Source organism: Cryptotermes secundus, unplaced genomic scaffold (genome assembly GCF_002891405.2).
Source record: "Cryptotermes secundus unplaced genomic scaffold, Csec_1.0 scaffold581, whole genome shotgun sequence".
Taxonomy (NCBI): Eukaryota; Metazoa; Arthropoda; class Insecta; order Blattodea; family Kalotermitidae; genus Cryptotermes; species Cryptotermes secundus.
Window position 1 is genome coordinate 559469 of NW_019739959.1, and position 18436 is coordinate 577904.

At 44.7% G+C, this 18436-nt stretch overlaps 1 protein-coding gene across 1 annotated transcript in view; it reads left to right on the forward strand.

Annotated features, from left to right (window-relative positions):
- The window catches only part of LOC111872163 (signal-induced proliferation-associated 1-like protein 2), a 139308-nt gene that overhangs the window by 65449 nt on the left and 55423 nt on the right, over positions 1-18436 (forward strand). The window contains exons 2-3 of the mRNA XM_023865755.2: positions 9196-10154; positions 11066-11319. Of these exons, the coding sequence (XP_023721523.1) occupies positions 9205-10154; positions 11066-11319 (1204 nt within the window). The 5' untranslated portion in view covers positions 9196-9204. The remainder of the gene's footprint in view (positions 1-9195; positions 10155-11065; positions 11320-18436) is intronic.

Here is an 18436-nt window from a genome sequence, read left to right on the forward strand (position 1 = left end):
CAATGTATACATCTTGGTATTAGTTAAAAGCTATAACATTTATCCATCCATCCATCAGTAATCTGTCAGACGACAGGTCCACAGTCTCTTCCAAAACAGTTCCTCCACTTAATGCGATCTTCTGTTTTTGGAAAGAGACCATCCAGGAAAAGTGATAATGTGGTAGTTTTTCCATTTGCTCTGTGCTTCAAGTTGCTGCTGATGACGCTGCTTCCGGCATCAGTTTTTGGTTTTTGGTGTCTCTCTTCGTCTGATGCCTACCCTTTGACCTGTCCAGCAAGGGAGGCCCTGCCAGTAGCTACGCTACCGCTGGTATAACTCTCAGGGTCCGTGGCATACTCAAACCCCTTCACCACGATAAGGTGGAGACACCAACGAGGGGCGACTTTATTAACAAACAAAAAACAAACTCCGTGGCCTGTAGTCCGCAAGCGAACTATACCGCCGCTTGTCAGCGAAGTTAGTGCCAGCTTTAGCGGATAGAGGGTGTCGCGTGATCAGCACAAGGGATCCCCACGGCCGTTAATCTCGGGTTTCTAGACCTTTCTATTTCCTTGAAATAGCTCCTCAGTTATCCTCACGAGGCTGAGTGAACCCCGTTCAAGACCCACTACTTCTCAGAAAAACTGGTAGCGCCGGGAATCAAATCCGGGACCCCCGGATCTGTAGCCAAGAACTCTGACCACTAGATCACAGAGGGGTCCGAGCTGCATTAAAGGCTGTATTTTCTTTTGTGAAATATTATTGTGCGACTGTTGCATGCTTCTTGACAAAAGAAACGTCCAAAATTTTTACTGATGTCACAGAAATGTTATTGAATTTTATATTATTGTGTGCTAATTTTTTTTACTGTCGTGCCTTCCTCTCAGAAGCCCTCGAGAGGGCTGGTATAACGTGCGCTCAGTTGAGAACAATCTGGTTTCCCCTGCCTGCTGCCGATGAATGGAGAGGTATGCTCCCTACATTCCTGAGGAAGAATGGACAGGCTGACCTTGCTCATGCGCACAACATACATTGTTAAGATTGAACATGCCGCATCGCAGCGATTCCTGGATGCCTATGTCACATGTATGATTTGTCATGCTTTTCCAAGAGATGAGAAGTCATCCGTCCAGTCCCCTCCCCACCCCTCACTTATACACGAAGGTTGTTTGCAGTATGCTGAGTGTTACTTTAACATTGAAGTCTTTCCGTGTGGATTGTCGAGAGTCCTGACACGGACCTTCTTTTTTTTTATTATTAGTGGGGTGAGACTACTGCATAATGAGGAGCTTCAAGTCAAGGAGGATGAGGTGGGTAGGGCATGTAGCACGAATTGGGGAGACGAATGCATATAGGATATTGGTGGGAAAGCCAGAAGGAAAAAAAAACACAGGGAAGACCAAGGCGTAGGTGGGTGAACAATATTAAAATGAAGAAAGCAGTCTTCTGGGATTTGGCACCGTGTATAAGTGGTGTTAACCGACGTTTCGGAGGAACGTATCGCCTCCATCTTCAGGGTAGAAGAAAAGGTATAAGAAATCTGCAAGCGACAAGACCGTGAGAACGGTAAAATGGATCTTAGAGAGACAGGATGGTATGGATTGGATTGTTCTGGCTCAGGATAGGGACCAATGGAGTGCTCTTGTGAACACGGTAATGAACATTTGGGTTCCATAAAATACTGGGAAATTCTTGAGTAGCTACAGAATTGGCGGTTTCCCAAGAAGGGCCGAACTCCATTAGTAAGTAAGTAAGTAAGTAAGTGGGGTGAGACTGAGTCCACTTGGTACTGCGGCCGCTGTTGGCCTACTGTACCAGCCTCAGTTGTTAGATGATGGGGATTGTGGAGCAATTGTTGGAATAAAGATTGGCAGGGGAAACGGAAGTACTCGGAGAAACCTGCCCCAGCGCCACTGTGTTTACAAATCGCACATGACCAATCTTTTTGTGACAAGTTTCAGTTTTGTGGCCATTTATGTTATTATTGGCCCCTTTGTTTATGTTTTTATTTTCTTTATTGGCGAACTTCCGGCGTAACTTTCTCATTGCGACATCTGGCGTCTTAAACGCGACGGCAGATTAAAAGGACTTACGCAACGTATTGACCCTGACCTTTGCGTACGGTTCGCTTTGTTTATTTTTCCCTTTTCACTACATAACAGCTGGCTTATGCATTACAGGAGACCACTTTCCGGACAAAGACAGTTCGAGAAGTCAGTAAGAATACTCCTGCAATGCGGAAAGGTGTGTTCAGCAATCCGGAATATGTAGAACTGATTCCAGGACACGTTCATTTGTTGTTTTGGAGCATAAAGGCACGTGGGCCAGTTCTTCCCTGCAGCACTTAACTAATGCATGAAGTCTCTTTACCTTGTGGAGATTTGAGGTTCTCATGACGCCGTGTATTTTAGTAGGTGGGGTACCTAGAGGAATGTGCTGCCACTGTGTTCAGGGCAGAGGAATTTCCAGATATTGCAAACAGCAGTGCCCCCCAAAACGTTAGTAGCCATTGCTAGATTACATGGTTTCACATCCCACAAGATCGTAATCCGGAGCCTCAGATTGTGAACTTGAAATGCACTGAAATTTGTTTAAAGTCGAGTTACGTGCCTTCTTCGGAATCGATGCTAAATAGGGCCCAGTTTCCCGGGATTGCGGTTTGGTCCCGTCTTTTCCATTGGTCAATATCTGAGCGGATATTATCTTGTCATAGACACTTTGTAAAATGAATTTATTTTCTCATTAGTGAATTGCTATGAGACTGAGTCTACTTGGTACGTGGACTTGTACCTCCACTCCCCCATATGTCATGACACCGTGCCTAATTAATTAAGCACAGGGGCAACTTAACTTAAGTGTTCAACAGAACGCTGTGTTCTGATACCTAGAACCATTTAGGGGGCACGGGGTAGTTAGTTGGTCGAGCCAGATGAATCCATTGCATACCACCCCATCCTATTTCGCTAAGATCCATTTTAGTATTATCCACCCACGTACTTTTAGGTCTTCCTGGTGGTCTTTGACGTATTAGCATAATAATATAATGGATGTTAGAGACGTTATGATGTTACGTTGTCTTGTGAACATAGTAATGAACCTTCGGGTGCCATAAAAGTGAGGGAATTTCTTGACTCGCTAAACGACGGTTAGGTTCGTAAGGAGGTCATTGGCGCTTGTAAAGTTACGTGTGAAGTCTCAGTAATGCCTCCTTGCCTCGCGCGGTGTGTTTATATTCACCTGCAGCGTGGAGCACTGTCTGATTCCTGTTTAGGCTCCATATCTATTTTTACTTCCACGTTGTGTAATAAAGATACTGTGTTACGGCCGGTGTTTCCCGAGGTTCCTTCGTCCAGGAAGAAGATAGAACACGCGGCAGACTGTGTCACAAGGGTTTCATGCAACAACGGGCCAAGCATTTTAGTTTTTTCCCCGTGGTGGGAGGGTATTTCGGCAAAATCTCACGTTGAAGTATACAAAGTCTATTGTACTGCGTTGCTCAGACTCACGTTACCTGTTCCAGAAAGTAACTGGGCCCAAGAGTGGGGGGGGTAACTTTCTGGAGTCGAGTCTCCTTGAGAAGCCAACAATCTCTCAGTTAATGAAGAGTTTTCCCAACATTTCATGGAACCCGAAGGTTCATTACCGTGAAGAAAGCAGTCTTCTGGGATTTGGCACCGTGTACATGTGTGTTAACCGACGTTTCGGAGGAACGTCGGTTAACACCACATATACACGGTGCCAAATCCCAGAAGACTGCTTTCTTCATAGTCACCGCCGTGAAAGCCTCAAATCGTTCATTACCGTGTTCGCAAGAGCCCTTCGCTGGTCCCTATCCTAAGCCAGACGAATCCAGTCTATACCACCCCATCCCATCCATTTTAATATCCTACCATCTACGTCTTTATCTTCCTAGTGATCGCTTTCTTCCGGCTTTCTCACCGAAACACTGTATGCATTCCTCTTCTCTCCCGTGCTTACTACATACCCTGCCTATCCCTTATTTATCAAGTTGATCACGTGTTGTTGATCCTGTTGTGTATGTCAACTATTATGTATTTTTAGTCTATCACAACGAACCCACTTATAAATAGACAACTGACGGCACGAGTATATCGATGAAATCAGGATCGATCATATGTGATCATCATCATACTTAATCATGGAGCGGAGCCCTTCTTGAGAAGCCGCCAATTCTGCAGCTACTGAAGAATTTCCCAGCATTTTATGGAACAAGAAGGTTCATTACCGTGTTTACAAGAGCCCTCCACTGATCCCTATCCTGAGACAGATCAATCCAATCCATCCCATCCTATATCTCTAACATTCATTTTAATATTGTCTGCCTACCTACGCCTTGGTCTTTCAAGTGCTCTCTTTCCTTCCGGCTTTCTTATATGCATTTCTCTTCTCCCCCATTCGTGCTACATGACCTTCCAACCTCTTCATCCTTGACTTGATCATTCTAACTATATTTGGAGAAGAGTAAGTTATGAAGCTCCTCATTATGCAGTTTTCTCCAACCTCTTGTCACTTCATCTCTCTTCGGTCCAAATATTCTCCTGAACACCCTGTTCTCAAACACCCTCAGTCTGTGTTCCTCCCTTAATGTCAGAGACCAAGTTTCACACCCATGTAGAATCACAGGCAAGATTATAGTTTTGTATAGTGACCAACATGAGGCGTTTAAAATATTAAAATGCGTCAGTGTACTTTATTGGACTGCCTGTTTGCAGTGGATTCATCGACAAACCCAAGCCTTCGGTTGTTTATTTATGTGAGTTCATTGTGATAGACTGAAAAATGTATAGCGGTTCTAATTATACTGGGAGAAGAGTGCATGTTACGAAGCTCCTCATTGTGCAGTTTTCTCTAGCCTTCTCCTGTTCCAACCCTCGTGGGGCTACATATTCGCATCAGAACCCTTTCCTCAGACACTCTTAGTCCCTGTGTAAGATTTGAGGCTTTCACGGCGGTGACTATGAAGAACTCAGTCTTCTGGGATTTGGCACCGTGTATATGTGGTGTTAACCGACGTTTCGGAGGAACGTATCGCCTCCATCTTCAGGGTAGAAGAAAAAATACGTCGGTTAACACCACATATACACGGTGCCAAATCCCAGAAGACTGCTTTCTTCACTCTTAGTCCCTGTTCTTCACTTGAAGTCAGAGACCAAGTCTTACTCTCATACAAATATACAGGAAAAATTATGGTTTTCTATATTTTAATCTTTACATTTCTGGACAGCGGACGAAAAAATGAAAATATATCACAAGTTGACGAAGAACCACTGATTTGGGTTTCAGTCTGAGTACCAAGATAAACATGTTTGTAATTTCAAGTAGAATTAAAAAAAATAGAGTAGGGGGAGAGGCAAGGTATACATTGGCATGGTACATATTAATGCCATTAAAAAGACATTTGAGATGGTATGAGTTCATCAGTACCCAAACCCTACCCACCAAAAACAACATACATGACGAAAATGATCATATCTAGGACACGAACCAACTTTGGAAATGGACATAGACTTGAGCAGATTCTATGTACTTAGTTCAGACGCGAGCAGATTCTATGTACTTAGTTCAGACGCGAGCAGATTCTGCGTACTTAGTTCAGACGCGAGCAGATTCTGCGTACTTAGTTCAGACGCGAGCAGATTCTGTGTACTTAGTTCAGACGCGAGCAGATTCTCTGTACTTAGTTCAGACGCGAGCAGATTCTGCGTACTTAGTTCAGACGCGAGCAGATTCTGCGTACTTAGTTCAGACGCGAGCAGATTCTGTGTACTTAGTTCAGACGCGAGCAGATTCTCTGTACTTAGTTCAGACGCGAGCAGATTCTGCGTACTTAGTTCAGACGCGAGCAGATTCTGCGTACTTAGTTCAGACGCGAGCAGATTCTGTGTACTTAGTTCAGACGCGAGCAGATTCTCTGTACTTAGTTCAGACGCGAGCAGATTCTGCGTACTTAGTTCAGACGCGAGCAGATTCTGCGTACTTAGTTCAGACGCGAGCAGATTCTGTGTACTTAGTTCAGACGCGAGCAGATTCTCTGTACTTAGTTCAGACGCGAGCAGATTCTGCGTACTTAGTTCAGACGCGAGCAGATTCTGCGTACTTAGTTCAGACGCGAGCAGATTCTATGTACTTAGTTCCAGATCGCTTATTTTTTTGTAAAAAATCTATTTCCAGTTTTTTTAAAACGTCACAGCTGTCGTTTTTATCTTCCCCCCACGAGGTTTCCTGCTGAGCTGCAGCTTCTGTTTGGTTCTGACAAATTATTTTCACTCCTGGCCCAAAAACTACACGTGTTTATCGTGGCTGTGCTTCGCGGGGGCCACTTCTGTCCACATTCCGGAACGTAAGAGGGAAGAACGGTTTGATGCGGAACAAAGTGGAGGAAATTTAAAGAAATGGGATGCGTCTCCGCCATCCGCCTTAAACACGATGTGGGTGGAGTCTTCCTTCTCACGGTCCTGTAACTTTAACCAAGGTTAATACAAAGATTTGTGTTGTCATGTTTGGTGTTAATTTGTCCTGTGACTTTGGCATGGTCCATGAACTCATTCACTCACAACTGGATACTGACAGCGATTTGCCTTTCATTGCTCGGATACGAAGACCTGCTTTTGAACAATGAGAACATCCTTATGCATGCCGTGACAATGGTGCTTGTCTTCAGTGGAATATAAAATAGTTTGCCCTAGTATACTCTTGCGCAGTGAAAATTTAAACGTTGGATGGAATAGAAAAGAAGATTGCCAACCAAGTTTGAAGGCGCTGCAAGAGGATTTACTAGAATGTATTCGTAAGAAGGTAAAGCTATCCCTGTAACAGACCGTGGAGGCACATAGGGTTGTGAGACGTCGAGGCTCCCACATTTTCTATACAATCGGCTCATAGATGACGGTGAGGCTACAGCCTTAAGCGACTGTCACCCTTTACCCGTAGGAAGATTCCTGGTACTCATTTCTGGAAAGAATCCAATCATCTCATCGCGGATCGAATCTGCGACCTTCCAGCGTTGGTAGCATTGTGCCTCAGAATATATAACAAACTCCATGGCTTTAGTCAGCAAGCGAACTATACCGACTGAGCGAAGTTAATGTCTACGGCCGTTAATTTAGGTTTTCTAGACCGGAGCCACTACTTTTCCATTCAGGTAGCTTCTCAGTTATCCTCACGAGGCTGAGTGAACCCCGTTCCAGACCCATTACTAAGAAAATCTGGTAACTCCGGGAATCGAACCCGGGACCTCTGGATCTGTAGCCAGGAACTCTGACCACTAGATCACAGAGGTGGTCGACCTCTTAAGAATTCCATAATAAAGTTACGAAGAACATTAGGTTCTGAGATTCGATCCATGGATCATGCAAATGCAGCTGAGATGTTTTGACACGGAACCACCGTACCCGCTTTTACTCGTTTAAATATTTAATAGAGTAGAGTCTATTGGGAAACTGATAGTCGGTGAGCTAATTCCTTACACAACCCCATGGTTCAGACTTCCCTGCTCTCCCTTATCCAGTCCACACCCTCTCTCCCCATTTCTGTACTATCATATTTGAGTGTTGTTCCATCTACGTCTAGGTCTTGCACATGGCCTACTCCTTGAAGTTTCCAGACTACGGTTTTGCGTGCATTTCTCATCTGCCCCAGGGTTCGAATGTATTATGCGTTTTGTCTTGATTTCTGGGCAGATTTTCAAGAAGGGGAGAAACGCTTTTAGTTTAACTCATGTCGCGTCACATCGCAGAGTAAAGGAGTTTCGCCAAGTTCTGTGTCCTGCTGTATGTACTCGCTGATGATGCTAACTGCATGCTTTTAGCGTGTGAGAAGGAATGTGTGTGGTGTAAAAAGCGTGGGAGCCTGGTTTAAACCCGACGTTAAGAAAATTAAGTTCCACACTAAAACATTACAGACAGACTGTTGAGTTTAATGGACATGTGAATAGTACGGCTTTTTGGGTTGTACATAACATTATATAGCTCTGAGAGAGCCTAACGTTTCGGAGTAAGATACCGTTTCCATCTTCAGAGACGAAAAGTAAGCCATGAGTGCTGCTGGTTTCTTGATTGGCTTGTTCTTAGACTCCGAGGATGGAGGCGATATGTTCCTCCGAAAACGTTTGCCCCTCTCCGAACTGCACAATATTACAACCCACGAGCCGTGAGAATCTCACATCCATCACACATGGAAATGTGTTTCGGACGTTACAGGAATATTTTGGGACAGTAATTAACTCTGTTGGTGCTGCCGCCCATGGAGAACTTGAAGCTTTCCCCTTTTTCTTCTGTACTTCATGGCATAGGCAATCAAGCGTGTTCCGACCTCACATGCTCATTCCATCTTTCTCAAGGTCTTCCTGGTTTCGGCCTTCTGATTTATACTGTGGAATCTGTTTCGCTATCCTTCATCAGTCATTGAGTCCAAATAGTCTGCCCGGCTTCGTCTTTTTTCGTGTGTTTTAAGTTATTTCCGGCTGTTGTCATTCTTAATATGGTAAAAGGTAAAACTATCCGTGTAGCAGGCCGTGGAGGCCCATAGGGTTGTGAGACGTCGAGGCTTCCTCATTTTCTACACAGTCGCCTCACAGATGGCGGTGAGGTCAGCCTTACGCGCCGGCTGCCCTTTACCCCTAGGAAGGTTCCTGGTACTCATTTCTGTTAGAGGCTGAGTCGACCACAGGGCCATAGTGCGGCTGGAAGGGTTAGGAAAATCGAAAACTCAAATGACCACGTGTGGAACTGAAGTCGCGACCTTCCGGTTTGTAGCATAGTGCGTCAACCAACTACGCTACGCGTGCCTGGTCTAATGAAGCCATCAACTGTCCTCAAGTATCTCGTCTCTCAGGATCGCGTTGTTTATTTCTCTTGGTTGAAGTGCCCACAATCCGCGTCCGCGTAGGAAAGTTAGTAGTGCTACAGCTTTATAACCTTTTGTCAGTATATCTTAACGTGTTTTAGTCGTTAAGTTTCTTCTTAGGGTACTATATAGTCTATCATATCTTGCTTATTGCTTTCATGGCAGCTAAAATGTTACATATTCTTAGGCGATTAATCGTCCTGAATTGACCCGGCTTATTCGCCTAGAATCTAGATGATTTTATCGTATTTCTGTCTTATCTATATCGAAGCTTCTTTTTATTCTGAGTTATATTGTGTCACTTAAACTGTTACACAGTTCACTGATTGTGTTTATATTTTGTTTCAGCGTAATGGGATGATAGGGGTAACTGCGGCTGGTGGGGGCGGCAGCGGGCCCCCAGGAGGTGGAGTGCGTGAGCGCACGATGAGGGCTGTCGAGTACTACAACAACACGGTGCTCCGGGCCAGAGTTGGCGCCGGCCTCACAGGACCTCGAACTGGGACCAACACATCCTACAATCCGATTCAAGATGCATTACACCGCAGCAATTCGAGCTTGGAACTGACCCACGATCCACATCATGGCCCTGGAGCGTCAGATCCTCCAATCCAACTCCGTCGTGAATACGGAAGTCATGGTTCCATTGACGTAATTTCTGCCGCTTCCGAGCGCGGAGGAACATCCGGTTCATCAGGAGCCGGTGAAAGTTTCTTTGCGATGCTACAGGATTACCGCCCAGCAGTGCTAGGGATGATAGGGACGGACCAGCGCAGTCCTGGCCCTGCAGAATATCTTAGAGGCAAAGTGGATCCCCCGCCAGCCACTGAAAATGCTTCGAATGCTCTAGCAGCTGCCAGTGACGATATTCCTTCATCAAACATGACATCTTCCTTGAGTACAAGTCCGAAACTGAGACTGAAGTTGCATCGGTTTTGGGGTGGAGGTGGTGGGGGTGGTGGAGGAAGTGGTGGAAGTGGAGGCGGCGGGAAACCGCCTAGACATCAGCATGTGGTTGATGATAGTGTTGTAAATACTAATACTTCTTCGAATAATAATCATTGTGTGGGCGGTGAGATAGAGGAGAGGCAAAGAAGGAGAGCTTTTGTGCACCATGACTGCCAGTCTATGACAGCCAATCTGGGATACGCGGCAAAGCTACGGGGGTTGCTTCTTGCCAGGAGGAGGAACACGACGACAGGGGCCTCGGCAGCGTCTATGCTTGGTGCCAGGTCTGCAACTCCAGACGGTGGCGACAGTGGAGATGAGGATGCGGGTGATGGACGCGGGAATGATCTTCTGGAAAGGTGAGTTTGATGATCATTGATACTGAATTGACTTCCGGTCGGTTAAGTTTTATTGACATGAATACTCAATCCGAAAGTGGCCGAAGTGGTCACCTAACTTCACGAATGGATGGTGACGGTGTATATTGATGTTGATTCTGCTCTTGAGTTTTTCACCTTCTGTTTGGATGTGAATAGTGTTGCCGACATTTCGAAGGTACATTCTGCCTCCATCTTCAGGACACAAGAAAGAAGGATGAGTTAACGTTCACGTGCATATACTTTTTAGTCCAACGTTAATGGGAGCAAAGGCCGGCTGCTGCGTGATCCAGGTCAGTAGGGCACTGGACAAGGAAGTGTTATCGAAAATAATCCTTAAAAAGGTCCATACTGGGCATATCTCTCTATCTTCCCAACCGTGACTGTAGAATCAAAACAACTCATATATTCATGAATGCTCACTGACCCTAGACCGCCTCTGTTGTCTAGTGGTCAGAGTTCCTGGCTACAGATCCAGACGTCAGGGGTTCGATTCCGGCTCTCCCAGGTTTTCTGAGAAGTAGTGGGTCTGGAACGGGTCCACTCACCCTCGTGAGTATAATTGAGGAGCTGTTTCAAGGAAATAGCGGCTCCGGTCTAGAGAACAGAAGTTAACGGCCGTGGGGATTCGTTGCGCAGATCACGCGACACCCTCTATATGCAAAAGTTGGCACTAACTTCGCCGACAAGCGGCGGTCGCTCGGTCGGTATAGTTCGCTTGCGGACTACAGGCCACGGAGTTCGTTTCTTTCGTTCGATCCTGCGCTTGGGCTCTATAATTTGCCCAGCCCTGCTCTAGCCTGTAATCTAAACTGTTGAAAGCTTCGTTAAATAAATTAAGAATAAATGAAATGAACAGCACGTGGTGAATCGTAAATTGCCGTTTGTTACAGCTGTCCATTCTTCCGTAATGAGATCGGCGGCGAGGAGGAACGCGTGGTAAGCCTTACGCGGGGACAGTCTCCGCAGAACGCCCAGAGGCGACCGCTACATCGGCCACCCATGGCGTATGGGGTGTCGGTGCTGGAGTTCCCACCGGGAGAGACCCACTGGCAACATGGTACCTGCCCTTATCAGCGCAACCCCCGCGCCATCGAGAGCGTCGACCAAGGCGCGCTGTATTACAGAAACCACTTCTATGGGCAAGGTAAGTCAGAATATCTGTACTGCATCTCGTTGGGGCACTGTGCTACAGATTGGTTTCAGGATTTCTTTACATATTTTATACGGTCTCGGTCTAGAAAATCGAAATTAACTGATGAAGCTGAGCCATTCTTGAGGAGCCGCCAATTCTGCAGCTGCTGAAGAATTTCCAACCATTTTATGGAACCCGAAGGTTCATTACCATATTCATAAGAGCCCTGCGCTGGTCCCTCTCCTGAGCCACATGTATCCAGACCATACCACCCCATCCTATCTCTCAAAGATTCTTTTTAATATTGTCCTCCCACTTACGTCTAAGTCTATATTCATACCTCTTCACCCCCATGTTTTCTACAGGCATTGCTCATATCCTTGACTTTATCATTTTAATCATCAGCAGATACTCTTAGGGTGATTTAATGGGCGGAGCATGGGTGCCATATGAAACGCTTTGGTTGTAAAGCAGAAGGAAAGAGGCGCAACATGAAATACATAGCCGCGACGGGAGAATACAGAATAAGTGACAGAGAATTTCTGTTTGAGAATGTGGCCTGAATTCGTTTGTCCTGTAAATATGGCAGTGAATATGAAGGTTTCATAAAACGCGGAAAATTTCTATACTAAGTTATGTATTATTGACCTCCTTTCTGGTCTAGTGGTCGGAGTTCCCGGGTTCGACTCCCGGCGCTAGCAAATTTTTTGAGGAGTAGTGGGTCTGGAACGGGGTCCACTCAGCCTCGTGAGGATAATTGAGGAGATATCTCAAGGAAATAGCGGCTCCGGTCTAGAAAACCGAGATTAACGGCCGTTGGGATTCGTTGCGCTGACCACTCGAAACCCTCTATCCGCTAAAGTTGGCACTAACTTCGCCGACAAGCGGCAGTCGCTCGGTCGGTATAGTTCGCTTGTGGACTCAAGCCACGGAGCTTTTTTTTTTCTTTATTTTTTAATAGGAATTATTCCGTACTGAAAATAGACTGTGCTCCATGGAGTTAATTTGTTCTTTTTCTTTTCTAGTGAGTAGTATTTAATACTTTTCACCTCCAGATATTCTTTTCGACTCTGGTGCCTTAGATGTAAATAAAGTCCAATTTGATGTATGTCCATGACGTACGTGCCTTTACACGAGAACGACTTGTCTATATAACTAGGAACCACGTTCAGCTGTTCTGAACAGCACGATTATACAACGAAATGGGGGACTGAAACTGAGAGGTTACACAACTTTATTCCCACCATCTTGACAGTTGAGTTATTGCTGTAAACCAAGTGAAATCAGGTCCACGATTACATGGATTGAATTACCGGTAAATAGATGGGTTCCAGAGAATGGATCACAAAGAAACGTGTGGTTTCGTGTGGTTCTGTGACTATTGTTATGTGGAGTCCATGAGTGTAAACATAACCTAACTAGTATGTGCACTTATCTTGCGAACGTCTTTTGTTTGATTACTTAACCTTCAAAGCTGTTAAATAATTAATCTGATGGATGATGATAATATTTGCAAATGTTTCACCGAACTTCACGGTCGAGTGGGTTAGCATTCCTACTTCGAATCCGGAAAAGCCCGTTTCAGATTTCTCCAAACGTAGACCAGCTATCGTGACAGGCTTCTCGTGGTTTTCCTCAGTCCAACCAGACGGTACCTCAAATTATTCACGAACGTTTATTTGCATCTTCGATCCGATTCAGAATTCACAGTCATTGCACGCTGTAATCTGCAATTTGAGTCCGTGGCTTTAGTCCGCAAGCGAACTATACCGACCGAGCGACGGCNCTGCTGTAATCTGCAATTTGAGTTAAATAGAAACAAAAAGTCCGTGGCGCAAGCGAACTATACCGACCGAGCGACGGCCGCTTGTCGGCGAAGTTAGTGCCAACTTTTGCGGATGTAGGGTGTCGCGTGGTCAGCGCAACGGATCCCCACTGCCGTTAATCTCGGGTTTCTAGACCGGAGCCGCTATTTCCTTGAAATAGCTCCTCAGTTATCCTCACGAGGCTGAATGGACCCCGTTCAAGACCCACCACTTCTAAGAAAATCAGGTAGCGCCAGGAATCGAACCCGGGACCTCTGGACCTGTAGCCAGGAACTCTGACCACTAGACCACAGAGGCTGTTATATTTGAGTAAAATAGACCACACAAAAGTTCTGTGTCAGATTTCTAATTTTAACAATTACATACCTGCAACAGCAGAATGTCTGCTATAATGTTTCAAGTTTTTAACATCAGCGAAAGAATGGACACTGGTTGTGTGGCTTCAAGTCTGCCGCTTGACCCTACACCCAACCTACATTGCACACTTCCAGTAACAAAGTAAGAACACAAAGGCAGACAGAGCCGTTAGTTAAGTGTGACGTTAAGCATGCACGTCAATACATAATAATTAAGCATCATGCCATGAAGGGATGAGGAGCGGAGGTATAGCTCCACGTTCTTGACTGCGATACTAGATGGAGGCGAATCGTCAAGTTCACGCCCCTGCCGCTTTACCCCCCCGGGGATATAGCTCGTAGGATTCGTTAAAATGGCTGGGTGGGCCCCAGAGATGGCCTGGACGCTAAGAAGAGAAATATATCATGTACCTGCCGGGTGTCGAACCTCGGTAGTCTAGTCCGTAGCCTTAGTCGCAATATAGACCGAGACTGAAGTGAAATCTAGAATAGGAAGTGTCAGCTATTTGCCAGTGAAACGTATTAGGGAGGTAGATGTAGGCAGACGGGTGGGGGTGTGTTCATTCTTTCTCTGATCCGTGTTCGATGGATATTCTTACTCCTACAGGAGGATGAATCGTCAAGTTCTGTAATTATTAATTTTTGAAATTCGTCTATTCACGCTGCACATATGGATGCATTAAAAGGAAAACAGATGTGCAGATTATTCGTAGAACTTCCTGTTTTGTATTGTGCTGTCGGTTCATTTCCACGTTCCTTATCTCATTACACCCTTTGACCTCTCCACAGCTGTTACAACTTATCACCGATTTGCGTCAGCTGTCAATGCATAACTTAAATATGTGACAGTTTTATTTACCTTCGAGTGTTATCACTTGCTGCTGAGATCTCGTGGGTTATAAAAAGGAATTGTATGACTGGAGAACTATTAGACACATATGAATGAACCGTTCATACAGAGACACGGCTTCGATTCCACTCCACGAATGCATATTACAGACAAGGAGTCACGATCATTGGATATTTCAATTGACCTAATCCTTCCAGCCGCACTGTGGCCCTGGAGTCGGCTCAGCCACCAACAGGGATGAGTACCAGGAATCTTCTGGGGGTAAAGGGCTTCCGGCGCGTAAGGCTGACAACCTTACCGCCATCTATGAGCCGATTTTATAGAAAATGTGCAAGCCTCGTGATCTCACAACCCTATAGGACCCCCAAGGTCTGTTACAGAGATAGCTTTGTCTTTCTTTTAGCGATAAAGTTACGTTTTACCATTTCAAGAGGTATTTCTAATGATACAGTAATATTATTAATTATAGTTCATCTCTCTCTTTTATAATACGGACGCGTTGCACCACAATATGGATCCATATTGAGAATTCAATTTACCTTGTGTTATGTATACACTGCCTAATGATGGTCCCTTGAGGACCGAAGCATGTAGCGGTAAGGAATACAATTCAGTCGGTGAGATATTGATTTGATTGTAAAATAATTTTTTGTTGTGATGACGGATGTTTGTGACGCAACAGAATGTACGCTAGGAGAAAAAAATACAGCTTATTAAGCTTACGTATGGCATTTTATAAATAGCATTTCAGCAGAACACAAAAGTGTTAGATAAAAACGAGCACATTTCTTATTCCATATATAAAATTTTATGCAGTATCGAATTAAAATCGGTAAAACTGTTAGTGGTATACATGGTAAAGATGGTGTTGTGGGAAGTGGTAAAGCACTCTGTAGATGTGACTAAAAATCGAAACAACAGAATAATGCTATACATAGATTTCCCATATAGAATTTCACCAGAATTTGATTAACGGTTTATGAAACACTAGAAACTGTACATTAACGACCTTAGGTAAAGAAATTTTTTTAGGGATAAGTATGGCTGAAAGTCCGAGTTGCCCCACAACTTGGTGAAAGTGTCCAGTGTTGAATTTAGAAAAATGCAACTGTTTAGGCGCTGATTCTAGGTCACTGGCGGACAAGACATTGCTTCTACATAAGCCTTTCTTTTATGTACTTTGTCAACGCGCTTCCTAATGGTTTGGACACTTCACGATTATGTGGGCCGCCATGCAAAATGGGTGTTCAAAATCACATTTACTGTTAAGAGTACGGTTTTGTGGAGTGTAACGCCGTGTAGTTCGGAAAAAGCCTGTTTTATAGCGGCATTAATAGGAGGAAGTTGGAACAGTAGCCCATTGGTTATCCAGTACGAGTGAGGGGTACTTCCGATGTAAACGTAAAGTTGTCCGCACCACGCCATGAAGACGCATGGGGGAGTGAAAGCACTACATGGAGGTGAGCTTCACGTTCTGGCCGCTTTACCAACAGGAAAGCATTATCAGTACCCATTAGATAGGAGGCTGGGTGAGGGCCAGAGCATGTCTGGACTCTGTGGAGTAGAGACAAATATTTTACGTCTCTCGGGACTCAAAACCCGTCCGTCCAGCCCTCGATATACTGACTGGGGCAGGGGGAAATGCGTCATGAAATTTAAACTGGTTTCTGATTGCAGAATGCTAATTCATGGTGACAAGTAAAAGTAAAGCTGTCCCTGTAACAGGCCGTGGAGGCCCAGAGAGTTGTGAGTGGTTGAGGTTCCCACATTTTATAGACAATCGGTTCATGGATGGCTCTGAGGTTGTCAGCCTTACGCGCCGGCCGCCCTTTATCCCCAGGAATATTCCTGGTACTCATTTCTGTTAAGAGGCTGAGTCGTCCCTAGGGTATAGTGTGGCTGGAAGGATTAGGTCAATTGAGAAAATCCACCTCATCGTGATTCGATCCCGCGACCTTCCGGCTTGTAGAATAGTGCCTCAACCAGTAGTCGTTTTTATCCGTCCACACTTTCCACTGAAGTACAGAATGAAATTCAGTCTGAAAACCACCAGGATGGTATAACTCGCATATATTATGTTCATCAGTATTGTAAAGTAATGGATATTTGTGGTATGCGATCTTCCAGATCAGAGATATCTGTTTTATTGTTATACTTGGTTTAGTTTGTAGTGCATGACCTTTGGTAGGTCAACCGTGCCATTTCTCCTCGCTCTCTCTGTTCTTGGCTGACCCTGGTGTCATAGACGCGTCTAGACGTGCCCTTATGTCAACGACGCCGCCATAAAAGGGGCTCAGAATAATGTTCATGGTTCTAACATCAGAAGCCAGATAAAAGCAAGCGTACGTGTTCTTCTCCCGGGTGTATGAACGTAAAATTCATACTAAAATGAGAAATTTGCTGAATTCTTACGTGCCTTACATTTTTAATAATCTCTCATCATTTAGAAGGTTGACGTAACAAGTTTGCGTGAAACGTAGGAAACCAAGCGCCAAATCATACGGTGTTATACGCTAGGAGACCGCAGTTTGAATCTTCACAAGACATACATTTACCCTACAAAGCGCAGTGGTTATTATATGTACCACCCGCTGTGACACAGTAAAACTGTGCATTCTGCCCACAGAGTATCTGTGTGTTCCGTATGGTTGTCACAATAAACAGCGACTGTTTCCCTAAACAGCATTAACCGGTTGGGCTCTGTAGCGGAGACGTAATGTTTCAAGTGAGGTACGGACTGAACATACTAAAACTCTGCATTCTGCCCACAGAGTGTGTCTGTGTGTTCCGTATGGTTCTCACAATAAACAGCGACTGTTTCCCTAAACAGCATTAACCGGTTGGGCTTTGTAGCGGAGACGTAATGTTTCCTGTGAAGTACGAACTGAAATTTATATAACATTTAGAACAAATTTAGTCTCTGAGTGCTAATTCTATGTCATAACGAGGAACTTTATAATTTATGCTCGCCAAATATTACCGGGATGATTAATTTAAGACGGATTTACGTGCGGCACATGCAGCATGTACGAGAAGTGAGAGAAATGTAGACACAGTTTTGGTGTAAAACCCTGAAAGAAAGAGACTGGGGAGATATAAGAGGATAATATTAAAATGGATCGTTAAGAAATAGGATGGGAGGATGTGGACTGGATTCGTCTAGCTGAGTATATGGATCAGTAGCTGGCTATTGTGAGCACAATAACGGGACATCGGGTTCCATAAAATAATGGGAATTTCTTAATTATCTGAACAATGTTGCATGGACTTTGTTAGTTTTCAGTTTTGCTCACTTCCTGAGCGTTCAGATGGTGATACAATGGACGATGTAGATGCCAGACACCGGAAACATTTCCTTTGATTATAGAGGACAGAATAATGTTTGAAAGATTCGCTTTGTGATTCCGGTTTAGATGGAAAGTGTCAAGCTTTTGCGGCAATGTGACCGACTTGCCTTTAGCTGGAAATATATTACGATTATGAGCTTCTAAAACCAGATGAACATTTTGGCTTCCTTTCTGCGCAACTGAGGGTATGATATAAACGTTGCATGCTGGCCAGACAGAAAATGAATTGTTTCATCCGAAAAGGCTATGAAGTTCATTACTGTGATTCCCTTTTAAAGTATAAAATTAATACAAATAATATTTATAAACTCGGTTTGTACCTGTCAGGAGACACAATGGGTTCTCCACTGCGAAGACCAACTGGTTAATGCTGTATAGCAAAATAATCATTGTTGGTAGTTACTATAGGGTTCTGACGATGGTGTATAAAACACAGAGATACTGGGTTTTCGGACTTTGTCCATCGTCCGGATTCTAAATAACTAAGAAAAAACTCGACGTTTCGGAAACTGGATCTGTTTTCGTCCTAAGGTGAGGGAAGACACCTACTCAGTTGGGTCCCTTAGAAAGAGCTAAGGGACCCAACAGAGTAGGGTCCTCCGAAACGTTGGTAACTATCTACCATACTACTCGGCGTCACATCCCAAAGGGCAGTAATGTTCTGAAGTCACCGCTGTGAGCTAGAAAAGGGGGGGGGGAGTTGCCTCTGTGCTTAGCTAATTAAGCACTACGCCATGAAGACATGTTGTG